This window comes from Apteryx rowi, unplaced genomic scaffold (assembly GCF_003343035.1).
Source record: "Apteryx rowi isolate R43461 unplaced genomic scaffold, aptRow1 scaffold_175, whole genome shotgun sequence".
NCBI classification, from domain to species: Eukaryota; Metazoa; Chordata; class Aves; order Apterygiformes; family Apterygidae; genus Apteryx; species Apteryx rowi.
Window position 1 is genome coordinate 694878 of NW_020448030.1, and position 18243 is coordinate 713120.

General features: G+C 40.9%; 1 protein-coding gene across 1 annotated transcript in view; it reads left to right on the top strand.

The window, feature by feature from the left end:
• The first annotated feature begins 7216 nt into the window (after nt 1-7216).
• Nucleotides 7217-18243, top strand: part of GPC5 (glypican 5) — a 732889-nt gene continuing 721862 nt past the window's right edge. Inside the window, exon 1 of the mRNA XM_026061075.1 lies at nt 7217-7370. Within this exon, the coding sequence (XP_025916860.1) occupies nt 7217-7370 (154 nt within the window). The remainder of the gene's footprint in view (nt 7371-18243) is intronic.

Below are 18243 nucleotides of genomic sequence, written 5' to 3' on the forward strand. Positions count from 1 at the left end.
TAAGCACAATTTTTTTTGTGTGTGAGAGGACCCGGGCCTAACTGTTAAAAAGATATGTGAAATTAATGTATGGAAATAAAGTGAGGAAGTAAAGCTGAAATGCAGCTTAACAAGTAGTTCCTGAGCAGCAGAATTCATGAAACCTTGCTGTCTTGTGATTGGCTTTGGTGTCCAAAACAATCCAAGTTTCAAAGTTTTTCCTGTGATTGGGGCATTTCTGATCTCTCCTACCTCTAACATTAGAGAAATACCCACTAAGGAGTTATTTGGGCAGATAAGCATTTACATCATTCCACAGTGTGCTTTTATGAAACATAAGGTTGCAAATTGACTTTTAATACTGTGAATCTCATTACCAAGTTCATAAAGGATTTGTGTACTGCTGCAAATTGCATCTTGCTAAATATACAGTGATCTATAAAGAGAGCAACTGATGTAGTTAAGGAGGCTCCAGAGCCTTTCGAGAGGAAGTTACAGCTCTATATTCTGTGTAGTTACAATGCAGAAAAAGGTCTGTGTTAGCACATGAAAATGAAACACTTGAACATCAGTAGAGAAAGAGATAGGAGCCCAGTACTCTTTCTAGTACCCCAACTTGGTAGACTGAAGTTCTGCTCTCCCCCAGAGCAGTTGCTACAACTATTATAATACATGTTGGGATAACCTCAAAAAGAGACTTTGTGTAGCTCTATTACTTTCAAAATACATTAGTATCTCACATGGTCAACTGGGAGAGGCATGGATGATTTGAATCTATGTCAAGCAGACAAGCATAGCCAGTCTCTTGAATCCTGAATGTGTTAATGGTATTAAAGGAAATGAGTGTTTGCACTCAATTTCTTCTGATCCTTAGCTACACAAGATGCGATCAAATTACTGAGCCTATTTGTAAATGCCTTTGAGATTATTATTATTTCTAGATTTGGTAGGCATACTTTTACTTAGTTTGTGGATTCAGGTGGGACCTAGCAGTGAAGTGATGCTCACCTGCTCAACAGTGTCACCATATAGCTGCTGCTGATCTGCTTCTAAACAAAAGTGCCTTAGAGTTGTTACTGATGGAAACTGAAGTCCTTACTGACTATAAGCAGTGCCTGCGTTTTCCTTGATTGTGAAGGACTAAATTCTGGATTTATTCTCAGTCAGTTGCTCAAATTAAACTGCCTTGATGAAATCTCATGAGTCTGGAACCAGGCTCAATGGAGAGAAGTTAAGAAAAAAATAGAGTTGATCATTAAGGGCAAAAATCACTACAGGATTAAAATTGAGGGCCATGACTGGATCACTTTCAGTTCTGTTTTATAGATGATAACCACACTTCTTAAAAAAAGGGGGGGGAGTTGTATGAAAAATACCAACTAAGGATTGTACCTGTTCAGGTAACTTTTTTTTTTTTTTTTTTTTTTGAGGACTGGAATGTCACTATAGGCAAACACTGAACTTGGCTACTCATGGTAGCGGTATACTAAGAGCTGCAGAGACTTGCACAGAAGGCAAAAGAACAAATACTTTTTTTGAGTATCAGTTTGCAAGACTATATTCCATGTGATTAGCGAAAGTGGCACACTTACTGTTTAAAAAAAAAAAAAAATTGTCTCCTTCACACCTTCAGACCCTGTAAGCTGGGGTTTTTTTACACTGCAGGAATATTCTGAGAAGCATTTCTTTTACTTATATTCACTGCTGTTTTAAGTAGAATGAAACTCCAGCTTGTTATTCACTTTGGAGCTTGTATAGGTAAGAGATTCACTCATATAATTGCAAGGCTGCACTGATATTTCTGAGATTTACAGTTGTTTAACTTAAGTCAATAAAATAAAGGTTCATTTTCTGTTGTGGGGCTTATTTTTGGATGTCTTTTCCCCTTTTTTGGATGAACTGAAAATTAGTACGCTTATAAAGACTTTGGTCCCAGCTGAAGAAGGCTGAAATATGTAGTACACTGTTTAGATGCAAGGCATCTGGCTTCTCCATCTGAGAAATTTCTTGTGTGTTCTGCTCACCAACAGAAACTGTTGTTAGAATAGACGCTTCACAAGTTGCGAGGGCATAAGGAATAGTAAATAACAAACAGAAGTCGTGAGTAATACCCACCTACAGTAAGAGCATTTATATATATGCATGTTGACTTGTCTGCTGATTTGTTCAGATGGCGCCCGGTCCTCTTATACAAAGAGCTTCTGATTGCCAGGTCTCCTGGAACATCATTGTTTTAATGAAGTGAAAAATTATTGCAAACATCAGATACAGAGTAAGGGAAACTACTCACTTTCTAGGCAGGATTCAACTTGAATATCACTTGATAAAATATGGGCAAATTAACTTTATGGCAATACCGGTGGTGCTAAACTGAAACAGTGATATTGAATGTGGCTTTTTTCCCCCCCCTCCATATTAGGATCAGGTTGAGGAACTGTACTTGCTCCCAACTTTATGACAGGCTCTTTGTACTGCATCCTGGTATTTTGTATAAATTGCAGCCTTACTTTGCAGTCTCCTTTACCAGGCTTTCCCTCTTATGGCAACCCTTTGGATGTTCTTGGCTGATAATGTCTTATTTGTACAGGCCTGAGTTAAATGTCTTGAAAGCAAGACAAATGATACTAATCAAAAGGAAACAAGAGATTAAGAATATTCACGCTAGACTATCTGAGGAAGTCTCCATGGAAACAGTATACCTAGCAGTAAGGAAAAGTACTTTTCAGAAAGTAAATGGCTGACTACTGAGCTACCCTTCAAGTATAAATTATTAAATAAATAAAACCTTTATGGAGAAAATCATACAATTATGTACAGGATACAATACTCCGAAGTGAATGCTTGAATTTAGAATTACTTTAAAGAGCTAAAGTTCATTTTACATAAACAGGTCTGAATGCATGCTTTTTTTTTTAAGCATTTTCCCTTTTAGTTTAAGGAAAAAGGTAGTGATGGAGAGCTTTGAGCAATATAAATTTAGAAATGAAGTAGGGAGGGGGGAAAAAACAAAATCCCTCACTGGGGCAGAGCTCCCCATCTGGCTGTCCTGAAGTTTGGTAGAATATTTGCTTTGGTCTGATGGGCTAATTTCAGGGAGCTGCACACAGCAGCTCAGATGAGAGGAAAGGGAGGGGGGAGCAGGCTGCGGCTGCCAGCCGTGTCTCCCGTTGGTGACCGGGCCCCCCCCGCCGCGGCGGCGCGGGGTGCGCGGCGGCGCGCAGCCGGCAGGGGGCAGCAGAAGGCAGGGCGCGGCGCGGCGGTGCTGGCGGCAGCGGCGTGCTGCCCCGCGAGGCTCAGCCCGCCTGCCGCGGGCAATCAGTGGGAGCCGTCCCTGGTCGGCAGGGCAACAAGTCTCTTAGAGTGTGGAGTGAGCAATAAAATTTCTTTAGTTCTGCCAGTTTTTGGCAAATAACGGCTTGCTGATTTCTCGACGAATATGAAGAATGTGAAAGCAGTTAATGCAGAGACAGGGAAATAGGACATGAGGGATGCTAGGGACATAATGCACCAGGGGTAAGCATCGATTAAAGTTTAGGTTGAAATACAGATTAATGGTAGAATAGCATTTGTTACACAATAGGGGGGAGAGGGGAGTAGGAAATACTGATAGTCTACAAGGCCACTTTGTGGCCTGCTAATAGCTATCACTCCAGCTCTCTTACTCTCTCCTATCAGACCCTTGCAGAGATCTCAGCTGATAGTTCTTTGTAGTTGCAAACATTAAAAAAAAAACCAAAAAACATTCTCACAAATATTTGAGGTTAAAACTCAATTCTTTTTGAAAAGGAAAGAATTTCTCACTCTTGTAGAACCTACCTCCAAATACAGATCAAACTTTCATAATACTAGTATGAACTCTTTTTCAGTGCTGCAATTAACGGACCATTAGACAAGATGAACTTAGAGATGTGTATGAAGTTTTATTAGTCTCTCTGTAAGTTTATGAATTCTTTGATAGCCAAGTATGATAGTGGTATGAATCCAAATGCTGCATAGCTTTTAGTCCTAGTTTACCGGCCTAATTAAAACCTAAAATAGAGAACATCTCTACTTACTGTAATAGATATGGAATAGTTCTATGTAACTGAAGGAGTCTGGGTTTGTTTTTTCTGCTGCTGCTGTAACTTCAAGGAGCTCCATTCAAATGCTAGGATTTGTACTCTGTTCAGTGTTACATAGAAAGCAAAAGGGTAGCATCAGAACTCAAGAGTTTGTAGTGTATGTATTGGACTAGAAACGGATGGATAGAACTCGCCACAGGGAGTTGCTGTGACCATATTAGTCAGCATAGCAGTCTGTGGTCCTAATGAAAAAATTAATTGCTATGATTAAAAATAAAAAAAAGTCACAAGAAAGAGCTTTAAAGAATGACTTAAAGAAGAATGAGGCAGCTTGATGGATGTTCACAAGGAACTACTTTCAGGCACAAGAAACAAAATGGGAGATAGTACAGAAGTATTTGTAATTTCAGAAGCTGGAGATGGAAGCAGGTGCTGCCATCCACTGGAAATAGAAACTGTCATTTTCATCCTGAATGAGATGGAAGCTGTAAAGGGACTGGCAACTGAAGCCAAGTGACTTGGGTTTGACATGGCCAAGAATGGAAGGGGGAAAAAAATGAATTTGGTCAACGTGACTGGCCACGAAAATGATTTTTGTAGCAGCTCTCTACAAGGATCTGGACAGGGAAGACCATGTTTGTCCAGTTAAATAAAGGGTTTTCAATAGTTGCAAACAAGATGACAGTCTGAAGGAGAACTTTAGCTATGTAGATTAGCAGGAAACTTAGTGATGTATGCCAAAAATAATAGTTTCATTTTAGCTTGATGTGATTTAGAAGGGAGATCAGTTGAAGGTGGATGCTGCTCTGGCATTAGGCCAGAATTTCAGGTACTATAGTGGTATTGTCCATGCTGATTTGAAAAAAAGGCAAAGGGAAAATCTGTGGATGTGGTATTCTTAAGTCATCTTGAGCTGACAGCTGGACATCCATAAGGAGACACCAGAGACAGGTCAAGATTTTGGTCAAGACAAGAGACACATCTGTTGGCAATGTTAATGTTTTCTCTCACAGAGTTCATCTATATTTTTCCACCTTAAAATAAGAGAAAATTACCTTTTTTCTTGCATATAGCTGCAAATATGCAGAAAGCTTCTCCAGAACACTCCTGATTTGGAAAACTTGGGAGCTAGAATATACTTTCTTTTACACTGACATCAGGGAAGCTTCAAAGCATAATACCTGCCAGAAAATTAAATTCAGTCTCTTAATTAAGCCAAAATTAATAGCTTTCCCATCCCACTCCCCAAGCTAAAGTTATTTAAAATATATATATATATATCAGAATCTTCATCTTGAAAGAGTTAGTTAAAATATGTATATTTAATGGTTCACCAGAAAATCTCCATTTTCCCTTGACCTGGAGAGTAGAGGTTTCTCTGAATTCTTACTAATAGAAGACAGGATGAAGTATTGATTGAACTTAAAGCCTTGGAACTCCAGAATTTTTTTCAAGGTAATGTTTTGTTTGCAAACTTCTGTACCGTTGTCAGGTAAACAGGAACTTGCATTTTTTTTTTTTTTTAAGTAGGAGTATTTGTCTTTATTTCTTAGCCTGCAAGAGTTTTTGCATTCTCACAGTTCATTAGAGTTTTTCTCTGTCATCTTTTTCATATGCTTACTGTGAGTGCTGCACATGTCTTGTACTTTTATTGGTTGAAGTTAGTATTTCATGCTTCCTAAAACTTCCTATGCCACCTTCAAGTTGCTGAATAAGATCTTACATTTCTGGCTCGCATATTGGTATCATTTCCCCAGTGATGTTTTTCACTAGTTAAAAGTGAGTGTGCTATTTAAGAATGAGTGTTTCACAGACTGACAAGGGGTTTGCTGTCTATTAACAGTTTCCAGACAAGGTATTGTATTTTTAATTATTTCCAAGTTCTAACAGTTTTTTGAACTAAGACAAATCTTCTTATTTGCAATAGGACTTTGTGCTCCCTTTTCCTCCATTTCCTCATGAAAGGCCTAAGATCCTTTTTGCTTTAGTTTGCTTTATCAGAAAAGATTTTAACGTACCATCTGTGTTTGCTCTTTTATACAAATTCCATGATTCTGTTTACCAATAGCTTAACAACAGTAGAAAACATACTTTGCTTGAAGGACATTTCAAATTAATATATGTTGTAACTTGCTGACAGAAGGAAATTGCCAAATCGTGGAGTACAGATGATTCCAGAAAGGAAATACAGGGAAGTGCTGTGTTTCTAGTCCTCTCCACTTGTTGCAAATTGAGTTGTCACTCAGTAGACTGGGTAGTATTAATATAATGCCGTTCCTTTACTGCTTTGCTCAGCAGTAAAATAGTTGATTTCTAATGCAGGTTTTAATTACTGACATGTCAGTTTGTTACCCTTATTCAAATGGCTGTATAGAATAATTCACACTTCTTAGAACTATTTTCACAGTCTTGTGTTGAAATTGCTGCCATAGATAAAAGTAGATTTTTGAGTGGAAGCTGTCTAGACTAATGCTGTAAATTGCTGAATGACCACATACCAACAGATTCAGAACCTACCACGAAGAATTTCCAACTGTAAGGGGTTAGCGTGTGCCATTTAAATCTATGCCCGGGGGGGATTCTTAATTCTGGTGTCAAGGAGTCTATTTAAAAGATACCACAGTGAATCCAAGCTGCCTCCATGGCTGTTCTGACAGACACAGTCGGACTCTGGTTTCTATGAATCAGAGATTTGCAAAAGCCAGCCCGTTGTCACTTTTGCCTGTGAAAACTAAAATTTTGTGAAGATAACTTGGTATCTGGGTTTTTGGAGACCAAGCAAAAGCAAGGCGAGTAAAAGATTAGCATTTGAAGTCAAACCCACCAAATCCAACTGTGGACGTTACTGCCAGTTTTTAAGCCTGTGGTGAATAGTCTCCAAGAGTACCCCGAATTATTTCAAGTCTTTTCATGCTGGTCTGGGATTATTGCTTGCCTAGTAGTTTATTACTTAAAGGCTTGTTTCCCGCGTGTCTTTTTTTTTTCTTCTTTTTTTCTTCTTTTTGGCGGAGGGGAGGGGAGGGGAGGTGCCCTCTCCTCCCGGAGAACGAGCGGCGGCGGCGGGCGGTGCTCGCAGCCCCCCCGCGGCGGCGGCGGGCGCGGCCCCGGAGGCAGCTCGGCGGCGGCGGCGGCGGCTCGGCCGCGCTCCCTGCGGCAGCGGGCGCTGCTGGCGGGCCATGGGGGCGAAGAGCCTCTGCCTCGGCGCCCTGGTGCTGCTGCTGCTGCGGGCGGCGGCGGCCGGGGAGCTGCGGAGCTGCGAGGATGCCCGGAAAGTTTTCCGGCTGCGGCAGCTCGGCCCCCTCAGGGGCTTCCCGCAGACGCCGCGGGCAGGTAAGGGCGGCCGCGCTCCGCGGGGCGTCTCTCCGCCGGCGGGCGCGGAGGCTGCGCGGCTTCCCGGGGCTCCGGGAGCAGGCGGAGGAAGGCGGCCCCGCAGCGGGGGGAGGAGCACTGCTTCCCGCCGGCGGGACGGGACGGGACGGGACGGGACGGGACGGGACGGGACGGGACGGGACGGGGCAGCCTCCCGGGGGCGCCGGTCCCGCTCGCTCCCCATCCTCTGCCCCGGCGGGGCGCGCTCGCCTCGCCCATGGCGCTTCAGCGCGGGTTGGGTTGGTGCCACGGCCGGGGAGACGCGGGTGTCTCGTGTGTGGCCACTTGGTCCAGCTGCAGCTTTGCTGGACAGCTAATATGATCCTTCCTTCCTTCCTTCCTTCCTTCCTTCCTTCCTTCCTTCCTTCCTTTCTTTTTTTCTTTCTTTTTTTTTCCTTCTTTCTTCCCTCTTAATACTGTGCGCAGTTGTTTTGGAAGGGGAGCGTGTAGAAGAATGCTCAATAGCTGCGTCAGGGATTTATGGACTAGTTCTCCGGGGCGTTGCGGGGGGAAAGTTAAATTCTGGCCCCTTCCTCAGGAGAGAAGATACTCTCTATGGGAAGTAGCCTCAGCAAAAAATTTGAGTTCTTCAGCTCTTGCCCCTTACACCTTCTTCCATGCCGTGTTGCTCGTGGGATAGATGGCAAGAGGCAGCTTGAACTGGGAGTTCATCCTAGTTTCAGCTGTCAGTGAACAGACATAGATATATTGGTGCCGCTGCAAACCCTGAATTTAGATAAAAGAGGAAACTCACTGAACTGTGTCTTGGACTGGTGGAATTACTCTTGTATGAAATGAGAATGATTTACACCAGTGCAAGTGGAAGATCTGCACATTTTCTGTAATGGGTGTCTGCCTATATCTGTAATTAAATAAAATTCCCAGGGAAGTAGTGTTACAGAAATTCCATTAATTAAGACATTGAGTACATCCAGTGTTTATGTTAACAATGAAACTTTTTTTAAGTGGATACCAAATGATGTGGCAAATCATGTATGTAAATGATACGACCTTTTTTGTTTTCAGTCTCATGAGTACCTCAGCTGATTTCAGTGATGCTACTCACAAAATTAAAATGCAGTGTACCCCAATATTTCCATGGTTAGAGACCTAGTTTAAAATATCAACTGCCTCTTTTTTAAGATGATCTGTGTAGGTTTTTTTTGAACTCTGCAAGTTGAGGTAAGATGGACTGTGTTTATTCCTAAATTAATTGCTTCAAAATTTAGCATTTTAATGAGACTGATTTATAAATTGTGTACTGTAATATTAAGAGTGCTAAGTTTATGATAGCTGTCATGTTTAAAATTAAAGTACTATATTTAGGTTAACAATACATTTAACAGCATTCATTGTATATTGTCCTTAGCTAAAGATTTTATTATAATCTTCAATTAAAAAAAAAAAGCATTTAATTTGAAGGCCTGATTGGCTAGGGTGCTATGGAAATTTGTCTGCAAGTTTAGATCTGGGTCAAAGCCTTGTCAGTGACTTAAATTTTTGGTGCTGATTATTTGTGTGAATAACATCATTTGGCATGAGAGCACATCAATTGTAGCTATGTTCTTCTCATTCTATAACCAAGTGAAACTTTCTTTGCTATTGTAACTTACTGTGACACCGTACATTCACTTGTGTAACAAGGAGGGGGAGGAAACATGTTGCTTCAAGAGGAAACAGCTAGTGTTTTGATGTAGGTGTTTCTTCTCCTCCCCTGCTCTCTAATTTCCCCTCTTCACCTATAATGTTTTTATAACACCACTCTGATTTTCTTATTTTGACTTTTCTGTATTTCCTGTTCCTGAAGTTGGTTTTGAATTATAAGGATAGTAAAAGAATTCCTTTCTCTGCTGCTGCCCCCACAAACAGGTCAGCAGGAGGTGTGCATTACAACTGAATGGTCTTCACCCTTTGTCACGGTCCGCGGGAGTAGTGGGAAAGAATCAGACGCAGTCACAGAATGCAGATTCAACTCCGACTTTATTCAGCAATTTGCCCATCTTATATATGTTTGTGCAGTCATGGCATGCAGGCACGCGGCGCCTTGGCCACTTTGATTGGTTATAGTTTGGACCAATAGTAATAGTTAGGTCTGGGCTCTTCCCCTTCTTCACTAGGCCCCTTCATTGTCTCTAGGCAGGCTGCTTCTTATCTTCAAGGTTGGCTACTCCTGCTGTCGATGTAACTTCTTTATCTCTCTAGCCTGAACCGGCTCTGGGGCCCCCTTTTACTCATCTAAGTAAAAGTTCACAGCAAGCTCACAGCCTAAGGCCTAAGGCTTCAGCAAATTTAGCTACTAATGCTAAGCAAGTTATGCTAAGCAATTAATTCTAAGCAGCTTCAGTTCAATATTCTCTAACAGTCCTCCCTTTGTTTCTATTAAGCATCCCTGCTAATATGTTAAGCATTCATACGGATTATTATTCTGAAGCACTGCAAGAGCCCCAACAACCCTTCCTAGGAACTGCCTTGCAGTGGGCAGGCCAGAAAACACCAGCCTTCAATGAGCTGGATACAGGTGCCAAAGTTTTCACTTTGAGTATTTTTGCTCTCAGAGGTATATGAAAGAAATAATTGCAAACAGTAAAATCTCTTCAGAATTGGAGATGACAAGAAAATGGGGGTTAAATGAATATTTTAGCAGATTCGGGCATGATTAAAGATACTTGTAGGCTGGAAGCATAATATGAAGAGGAAAGAAATGTCACCTTCAATCTTTTCCTGTTGAACTTCTATATTAAGCTACCTTCTGAGGCAAGAAGTGGAAAATGTTTTAAAACCTTTTCTGATGACATTTAGAAGTGTGTGTGTATATATATTTTATGTATATATAAAAACACTTCATATAGGTGTCTACATGTTAAGTAGATGTCAAAGCTGCCTTATAGGGCTTAATTCAGTTGCCTAAATATCAGAATCTGGCATAATTTGAGATTCCCTAGAGTGTCTGGGATAACTGAGTGGGCTGACAGGTACGATACCAGGCCTCAGGGAGACCTGCATCTTTCTGGAGTGGCAGCAGGATACCAGGTGGGAAATCTTGGCATCTCAGATGCTCAGTGTGGGCAACTGAGCTGAATGATCACTACAGACAGGGGTGCCTAGAAGCTGTTCAGCTAATTGAACATAGGTGTCAACTTCAGAGTGGGCTGAGCCTCTCTTTCACCACTACCATATTACCTGCATTTCATTTATTGTAGTGGAAACTTAGAGACCTACCTCGTGTATGGACACCTTCATTTAAATGTCTTAAGCTGAATTACAGGATCACAGCTGTCATGTGGAGAGGGATATCTTGCTGAAAGAGGATGGGAATAGTAGTTTGGACTTCTGTGCAGTGGAAGGCTGCCTCTGTAGTCAATGAAATTACAGGGAGGAAGTTGGCTTATTTTGTTCTTCTTTTCATTATGCACATTCAAATGAAAGACTGTAGGATTCTTTTGTATTTCTTCCCTCTCTTTTTAGTGGTAATAAAAACTAAGCATCATTATATCTACAAATCATGAAAATTGTAATTCTTTTCTATTCAGGGACTGCTACTTGTCCATACTTTGAATATATGCTATCTTGAAAAACTGTGTGTTATATTTTATTTAACTATTAGTCTTGCAGCCATTGTATAGAATTTATGTGTCTGTAAAGGAACAGAAATATCTGTATACAAAAATACATGCACAAGGAAAAGACAGTCGTGAGGGTTACGGGAACCACACATTTGAGTCTATATTAAATTATCACTCACATAACAGGATATTGTAGTATTGAAATTGGCAATAGATAAATTGCTATCTCTTTGACTTACAAAAATAAGATTTTTATTGCTTCTGTTAAAAAAAAAAAAGCCCAAATAATGCAAATCTTGACCAAGTGTGCTCAGTCTTTTGTAATGACGAAATGATGATTTGTTAACTGTAGTATATGTTTGTGTTCAGCCATCACATGTTATGTTGAAATATTTGCAATTTACATAGTGATTTTAAATGGTCGTTGTCAGAACACTTAATTTTTTTCCTGTCTGGTTCTGTGCCAGAAGATTTTAGGATTATGCCTAATTTTCTTGGTAGTTGGACTGTACAGAAAACTCAATAATTTTAATTTCCTAAAAGACCCTTGTCATTGTAATGCAGGACCTAGCAATGTATACAGCATAGAATTAAATATAAAAAGGCCTCAAAATTAAAGACAGTGATATAATACTGATTTGAAAAATAGTGTTCTTTTTTTTTTTTTAAATACTTTTTTCTACATTGTCCACAAAACACTTTCTTTTACTTCTTGGGCTATATTTCTGGTACTGTTATCTAAGCCACTTCAAGATTTCCACCCTTTTACCCCAAAGAGGCTCATAACATTAGAGCTTTTAGCTGATTTTAGTAGCTCATTTTTTGAGACAAATTAAATGGGAAGCTCATGTCTCAACTCTTTTTTTTTTTTTTCTTATTTCAAATAAAATTTCTTCTCTGATTTCCTTCTCTTAGACTCCATGGAACAGTGGGGTGGAATGAATTATAAACTTGTCACCTCACCTTGTTGAGGAAGAGCTCCCAATAGATACATCAGTGAAAAAATTGTCAGGCTTCTGTTTACACCAAAAAGCTAAATTGCATGGTTTATTGAGAAATATCACATTTCCTGGACTTGTGGAATCCATCAGTTCCTGATCAAGAAGATTAAGTGCTGGAGATATTTGTCTAAACTCAGCAGATTTTTTTTTTCAGGAATCATTGTCTTGGCTTATTTTCAGCAACCTTTGGGAGGTCATTATGCAGTCCTAAGAACAAGAAGCATAGTAAGAAAAGTGAAGACTCTGATGAATATAAACTTTATTGCAGAGCCTTTTTGGATAGAGAACTGTTATGCATGTGAAATCGGATGAGGCAAAAATCTGTACTTGAAGGATGAGGGTATCTCTGAAGTTGGTGTGTGATATTGTTTTGCTAATTCAAGTTAAAATGTTCTTGCTAATTTAGGTTAAACAATAGAAGTTAATTTAAAATCCATGTCAGATTAATGCAACTCCAAACTCTTCCTTAGATTTCGATTTGAGTTTGTAAACTGATTTGAATTCTGATTTTATTTTTATTTTTTTATTTCAAATCAAATCAGGTAAGGTAAGAATGCAGAACTTATCTGAATCAAATCTCCAGAAAAAGATTTAGCCAGAGAAAGGAGGTGAGTTGCTCTGCTGCATCACTTATTGATGTTTGTTTTACCGCATCTGTTTTGTAAGGATTGTTGCCTATGTATTCATATAATATCATTCATATCACAGAATCACAGAATCACTGAGGTTGGAAGGGACCTCTGGAGATCATCTAGTCCAACCCCCCTGCTCAAGCACGGTCACCTAGAGCACATTGCACAGGATTGCGTCCAGATACCTTTTGAATATCTCCAGAGAAGGAGACTCCACCACCTCTCTGGGCAACCTGTTCCAGTGCTCTGTCACCCTCACAGTGAAAAAGTTTTTCCTCATGTTAAGATGGAAGTGTCTGTGTTTCAGTTTGTGCCCATTGCTTCGCGTCCTGTCGCTCGGCACCACTGAAAAGAGTCTGGCCCCATCCTCTCGACACCCTCCCTTCAGATACTTGTACACATTGATAAGATCTCCTCTCAGCCTTCTCTTCTCCAGGCTAAACAGGCCCAGCTCTCTCAGCCTTTCCTCACAAGAGAGATGCTCCAGTCCCCTAATCATCTTTGTGGCCCTTCGCTGGACTTGCTCCAGTAGTGCCACATCCCTCTTGTACTGGGGAGCCCAGAACTGGACGCAGTACTCCAGATGTGGCCTCACCAGGGCTGAGTAGAGGGGGAGAATCACCTCCCTCGACCTGCTGGCAACACTCTTTCTGATGCACCCCAGGATACCATTGGCCTTCTTGGCCACAAGGGCACATTGCTGCCTCATACTTAACTTGGTGTCCACCAGCACTCCCAGGTCCTTCTCAGCAGAGCTGCTTTCCAGCAGGTCAACCCCCAACCTGTACTGCTGCATGGGGTTATTCTTCCCCAGGTGCAGGACCCTGCACTTCCCTTTGTTGAATTTCATGAGGTTCCTCTCTGCCCACCTCTCCAGCCTGTCCAGGTCTCTTTGAATGGCAGCACAGCCCTCTGGCGTATTGGCCACTCCTCCCAGTTTTGTATCGTCAGCAAACTTGCTGAGGGTGCACTCTGTGCCTTCATCCAGGTCATTGATGAAGAAGTTGAACAAGACTGGACCCAGGACTGACCCCTGGGGGACACCGCTAGCTACAGGCCTCCAACTAGACTCTGTGCCACTGAGCACAACTCTCTGAGCTCTGCCATTCAGCCAGTTCTCAATCCACCTCACTGTCCGCTCATCTAACCCACACTTCCTGAGCTTGTCTATGAGGATGCTATGGGAGACAGTGTCAAAAGCCTTGCTGAAGTCTAGGTAGACAACATCCACTGCTCTCCCCTCATCTACCCAGCCAGTCATTCCATCATAGAAGGCTATCAGATTGGTTAGGCATGATTTCCCCTTGGTGAAGCCATGCTGACTACTCCTGATCACCTTCTTTTCCTCCACATGCGTGGAGATGGCTTCCAGGATGAGCTGCTCCATCACCTTTCCAGGGATGGAGGTGAGGCTGACTGGCCTGTAGTTCCCTGGGTCCTCCTTCTTGCCCTTTTTAAAGACTGGGGTGACATTGGCTTTCTTCCAGTCCTCGGGCACCTCTCCTGTTCTCCATGACCTTTCAAATATATATATACACACACATATACATATATGTATCTGTGTATGTACATTGTTGGTTCCTGAATACAAGGAGTATTTCACCTCTGGATTCACAAAACAGGGTGAAAGAAACAGTTCCTAAAATATTTTAGGATTAAAAAAAAAGAAAAAAGTGTGAATAGCTGTGTAGCAACTTTTCCATATCTGCCAACAAGTTTTCCAAATCTTCTAGGAAGTCAGCAGTGCCCAGTGTCCTTAGGACCTGACCAAGCTAGGATGCCCTTATAGGACTGTGTCCATACTGCTAAATAAGGATAGGGGCCGAATCCCTAGTTCTTGTGCTGCGTGGAATATATTGGCTCATGTCTGCATTGCTTAAGGCTAGTATCTGGTAAAACAGACTGCCTGTGTCCACACTACCTGTGGCTTGCCCTTGAGTCTCCTCTAGATCCACTGTGATGCTCTTGTAATGCTATGGCACACTTGKTTTTTTGGTTTCCTTCTCCCACCTGTTTTAAGCAGTCTTAAAAACAGGAGGGCTGTTTTGCAGATGGCCAGTGTGGTGGCTTTACAGTGTACGGTGAAAACATGTTTTGTGGGCCTTGGGGTGTGGCATGAGGGGATGTAGAGGGGTCTGTACCCTGTTAGGGTGCCTGTGAGTAGGAGGAAGGTATTGGACGACATTAGGAAGGAGCCAAACCTATTAGAATCTTGTGTATGGTGTCTTTTGAAAGCAGTGCCTGAAATGCACTATCTCTGAAAGTGCAGCTGGGCAGTGTATTGAGAGAAATCGTGGAGCCATCTAACAGAGCCTCAGAAAGAGGTAACAGTGTGGACAGTCAGGGTCAAGTACTTGCGTTTGAGCCCTACCTATCTTTTATTTAGCAGTGCAGACCCAGCAATCTTTTTTTATGATGGTTAATCATAAGTCTGGAGTGACAGCTTGTAACAAAGATGAGTTAAGAAATAGATATTAAAGGAAAAGCTTGAGAAGGACTGATACCTGATACAGCTTGCAAATCCATTTTGCAATAAACAGCTGGTTTGAACAATTGCTTCCAGGACCTGTGGCATTTCAGTGCTGGCTTTTAAAAGGCTAGTTATCTTGACAATCCTGGGTCTATTTGGGGGTTTTTCAGATTCTGGATTTGATCTCAAAACTATTTGTCTAATATTTGTGACCGGTATTTTCTCTTCCTGGCAGTTAACATCCTCATCCAGTCAGCACTTGTTTATATAAAGCTATTGGAAGTACAGGCTTGTAGGACCTAGGCCATGAATGAAAAGTCTGGAATCAGTTCCAGATCTTCTGCAATTAAGTAAGCCTATACCTCAGAATAATTACATTTTATTCTTGCTGAACTCTTCTTCTATAACCATCGAGATGGTTTTCCATTGCAGAACTATTCCTAGGCTACAACTACATATGCTAGTATATATTTATTGCAGACCAAGTTGTTTCAGTTTTTTTCTTTCTTGTGTTCTTGTGTTTAAAAAAAAAAAAAAAAAGCTGCAGTGTAAAGCCTTCGGAATTCAGTACTGAAAAGAGCCAGTGTTCCTCCTGGAGCTGAAAATGTTTTCCCACAATATTTCAATATGATTGGATATTGACAAAACAATTCTTGTGGAAGATATGAAGATTTTGAGATGTGAAAACACAGAAAATAAGTTTGGTTTTTTTAATGTTAGTTGTAAAAAATGGAGTGACCTGTTTCACTTGCTGTTGTACATACGCTCTTCTAAAACATTGTCCATAAACTGCTGCTTGTTCTGCAGCTCTATAGAGGAACAAGTACAAAGCCCCTCTGTGAATTTTGAGCAACCACTCCATTTTTAGTCAGTTGGGTTCTTTTACATGTTGCATTCAGTTACTTTTCCCTGACCATTGAAAGCAGCTGTATTTAATGAGCTGGAACAGAAGTAGGTCAATAAAATGTACTTTATATGTATGTGATTAGCCGTCTTAAAGTAAAAGCAGTGTTCCCATAGGATTGGGAATGATATCCATGTTAAAAAGATGCTACTTAAAAAAAAAAGAAAAAAATCAAAGGAGTAAGAGAATACTGAAGAGTCAGCTGAAACTGTAAACAGATATTTGCAATTTTTAGAGTTTTGCTGAAAGTCTAAATACTTTCTTGACTCTATATAAGAGCCCGTAACAAGTTTACATAAAATTTTTGTTTAGCTCCTGCTTTACCAGAGGGAAAGTGGATAAAGCTTTGAAAGCAAAGTATTTAAAACATTAAGCACAGTTTGGATAATACAATTAATCTCTGAGTTATTTAAATTTAGTACTGAACAAGTATTTTGCATGTGCACACGCAACTGCATGTGAGCAGATGCTCTGTATATTACATTTTAGTTATTAACAAATAATACTTGTGAGGTGGGTACTTTACAAATTGGAAAAATAAGGCACAGAGGCACAAAAATCTTATGTGCGAGATTTGTTTTTCTGAGCCTCATAGGAAAAAGGAAATAAATGAAAACTGTGGGTAGTCATTGCTTCTGAAAAATCAAGCTACTGTTTACCTGTGCAAGAGATGCATGTCAGGTCAGTAACAGAACCAGGAATAGTGCAAGTTCTAATTTTGACTTGGTTTGACAGCTCAGTTACTTCTGATATCAAAATTATGATGTGCGTTATACAATAATGCTATTGACTAAAACAATGCTATATGCAATGCTTAATGTTATTTGCATTCAAGGCAACCTGATAACGGCTTTGAGTTTTCTCTCTCTTTATATTTTCAGTTCCAAGCAAAGAGGTCATTTAGATGTAATTATTACCTGCCAAGATTTGGAGGGTACAGCAGATCACATACAGAATGGAATAACAGTAAAGTGGTATCCTGAAAAACAGAATTCACATAACCTGTCATATCTTTTAAAGATATGCAATAGTGTTTTTTTTTAATTGTTTTTAAGTACTTTGTTGGAGGAAAAAGAGACAACTATTTTTCACTGAGAATAGTTCCAAATCCCCTGATGACATTCGGGCCTGTATACAAGCTATGCTGAAGTTTGAAGATTGAACAGTTGTACTAGGGAGACTACTGTAATGCACAACATTGGCTTTCTAACAAGTCACTCAGAAAATTGACATGAAAAAAGCATCTAGTATCTAATTGTGAGTTTCCTTTTTTGGCCTTTTCAGAGCTATTTCTAGTTCTCAAATGATTTAGGATCTAGATTCTGAAATAAAGGTTTGTTGAGGACACACCCACTCTATTGTGTGAACTAGTATGGAGTAGAAAAATTGTGTTGTGTTGTAGAAGGCAGGCTTTCCAAACCTAGCCGAATAACTCTGGCCATGTAAAAGTCTAACAGAACTGCTGTACAGGCACCAAAGGAAGATGGACTGGCATGTAATTCCCTCAAATATCCTCCTTGCCCTTTTGAAGATAGGTGCAACATTTACTTCATTGGAGACCTGACCTGTGTCCACAGCCTGTCAAAGACAATAGTGGTCTTGCAGTGACTTCAGCCAGCTCTCTCAGCACCCTCAGATCCATCCCACCTGCTTCCATGAGCTGTTTTTTTGTCAAGATTCTTCAAGAAATCCCAGACTCAATCCTCTTCCACTATTGCTGGCTCTGTTCCCTACTTAACGCATCTCTAGGCATGAAGGCCTGGGAGACTTTGTTGGCAAAGACCGAGGCAACAAAGGGGCTGAATGCCTCAGCCTTATCTGCATCCATGGTCACTAAATCACTCACCCCTTTCAGCAGCAAGCCCGCTATTCCCTTGTTTATTTTTTACTGTTCACTGCTAATGTACAAACTCTTCTTGTCCTTAATGTCTTTTGCCAGTTTCAACTCCAGTTGAACTCTGCCTTTCCTAACACCATTCCTGCATGCTTGGGCAATGTTTCTGTATTCCGGCTTGTAACCTGCCCATGCTTCTGCTTGCCCTATATGTTCTTTTTGCACTGAAGCTCAGTCATGTGTTCCCTGTTTATTCAAGTGTGTCTATTGAGAAGTCTGCTCATTGGAGCATCGGGATTGACTGTTTGACTGCTTGGATGAGGAATTGTCCTTAAAGACTTGCCAGTTCTCCTGAGCAACCTCATCCTTCAGATCTGCCTCCCAGATGATCCTGTCTACCAGTTCCCAGAATAAGTGAAAATTTGCTTGT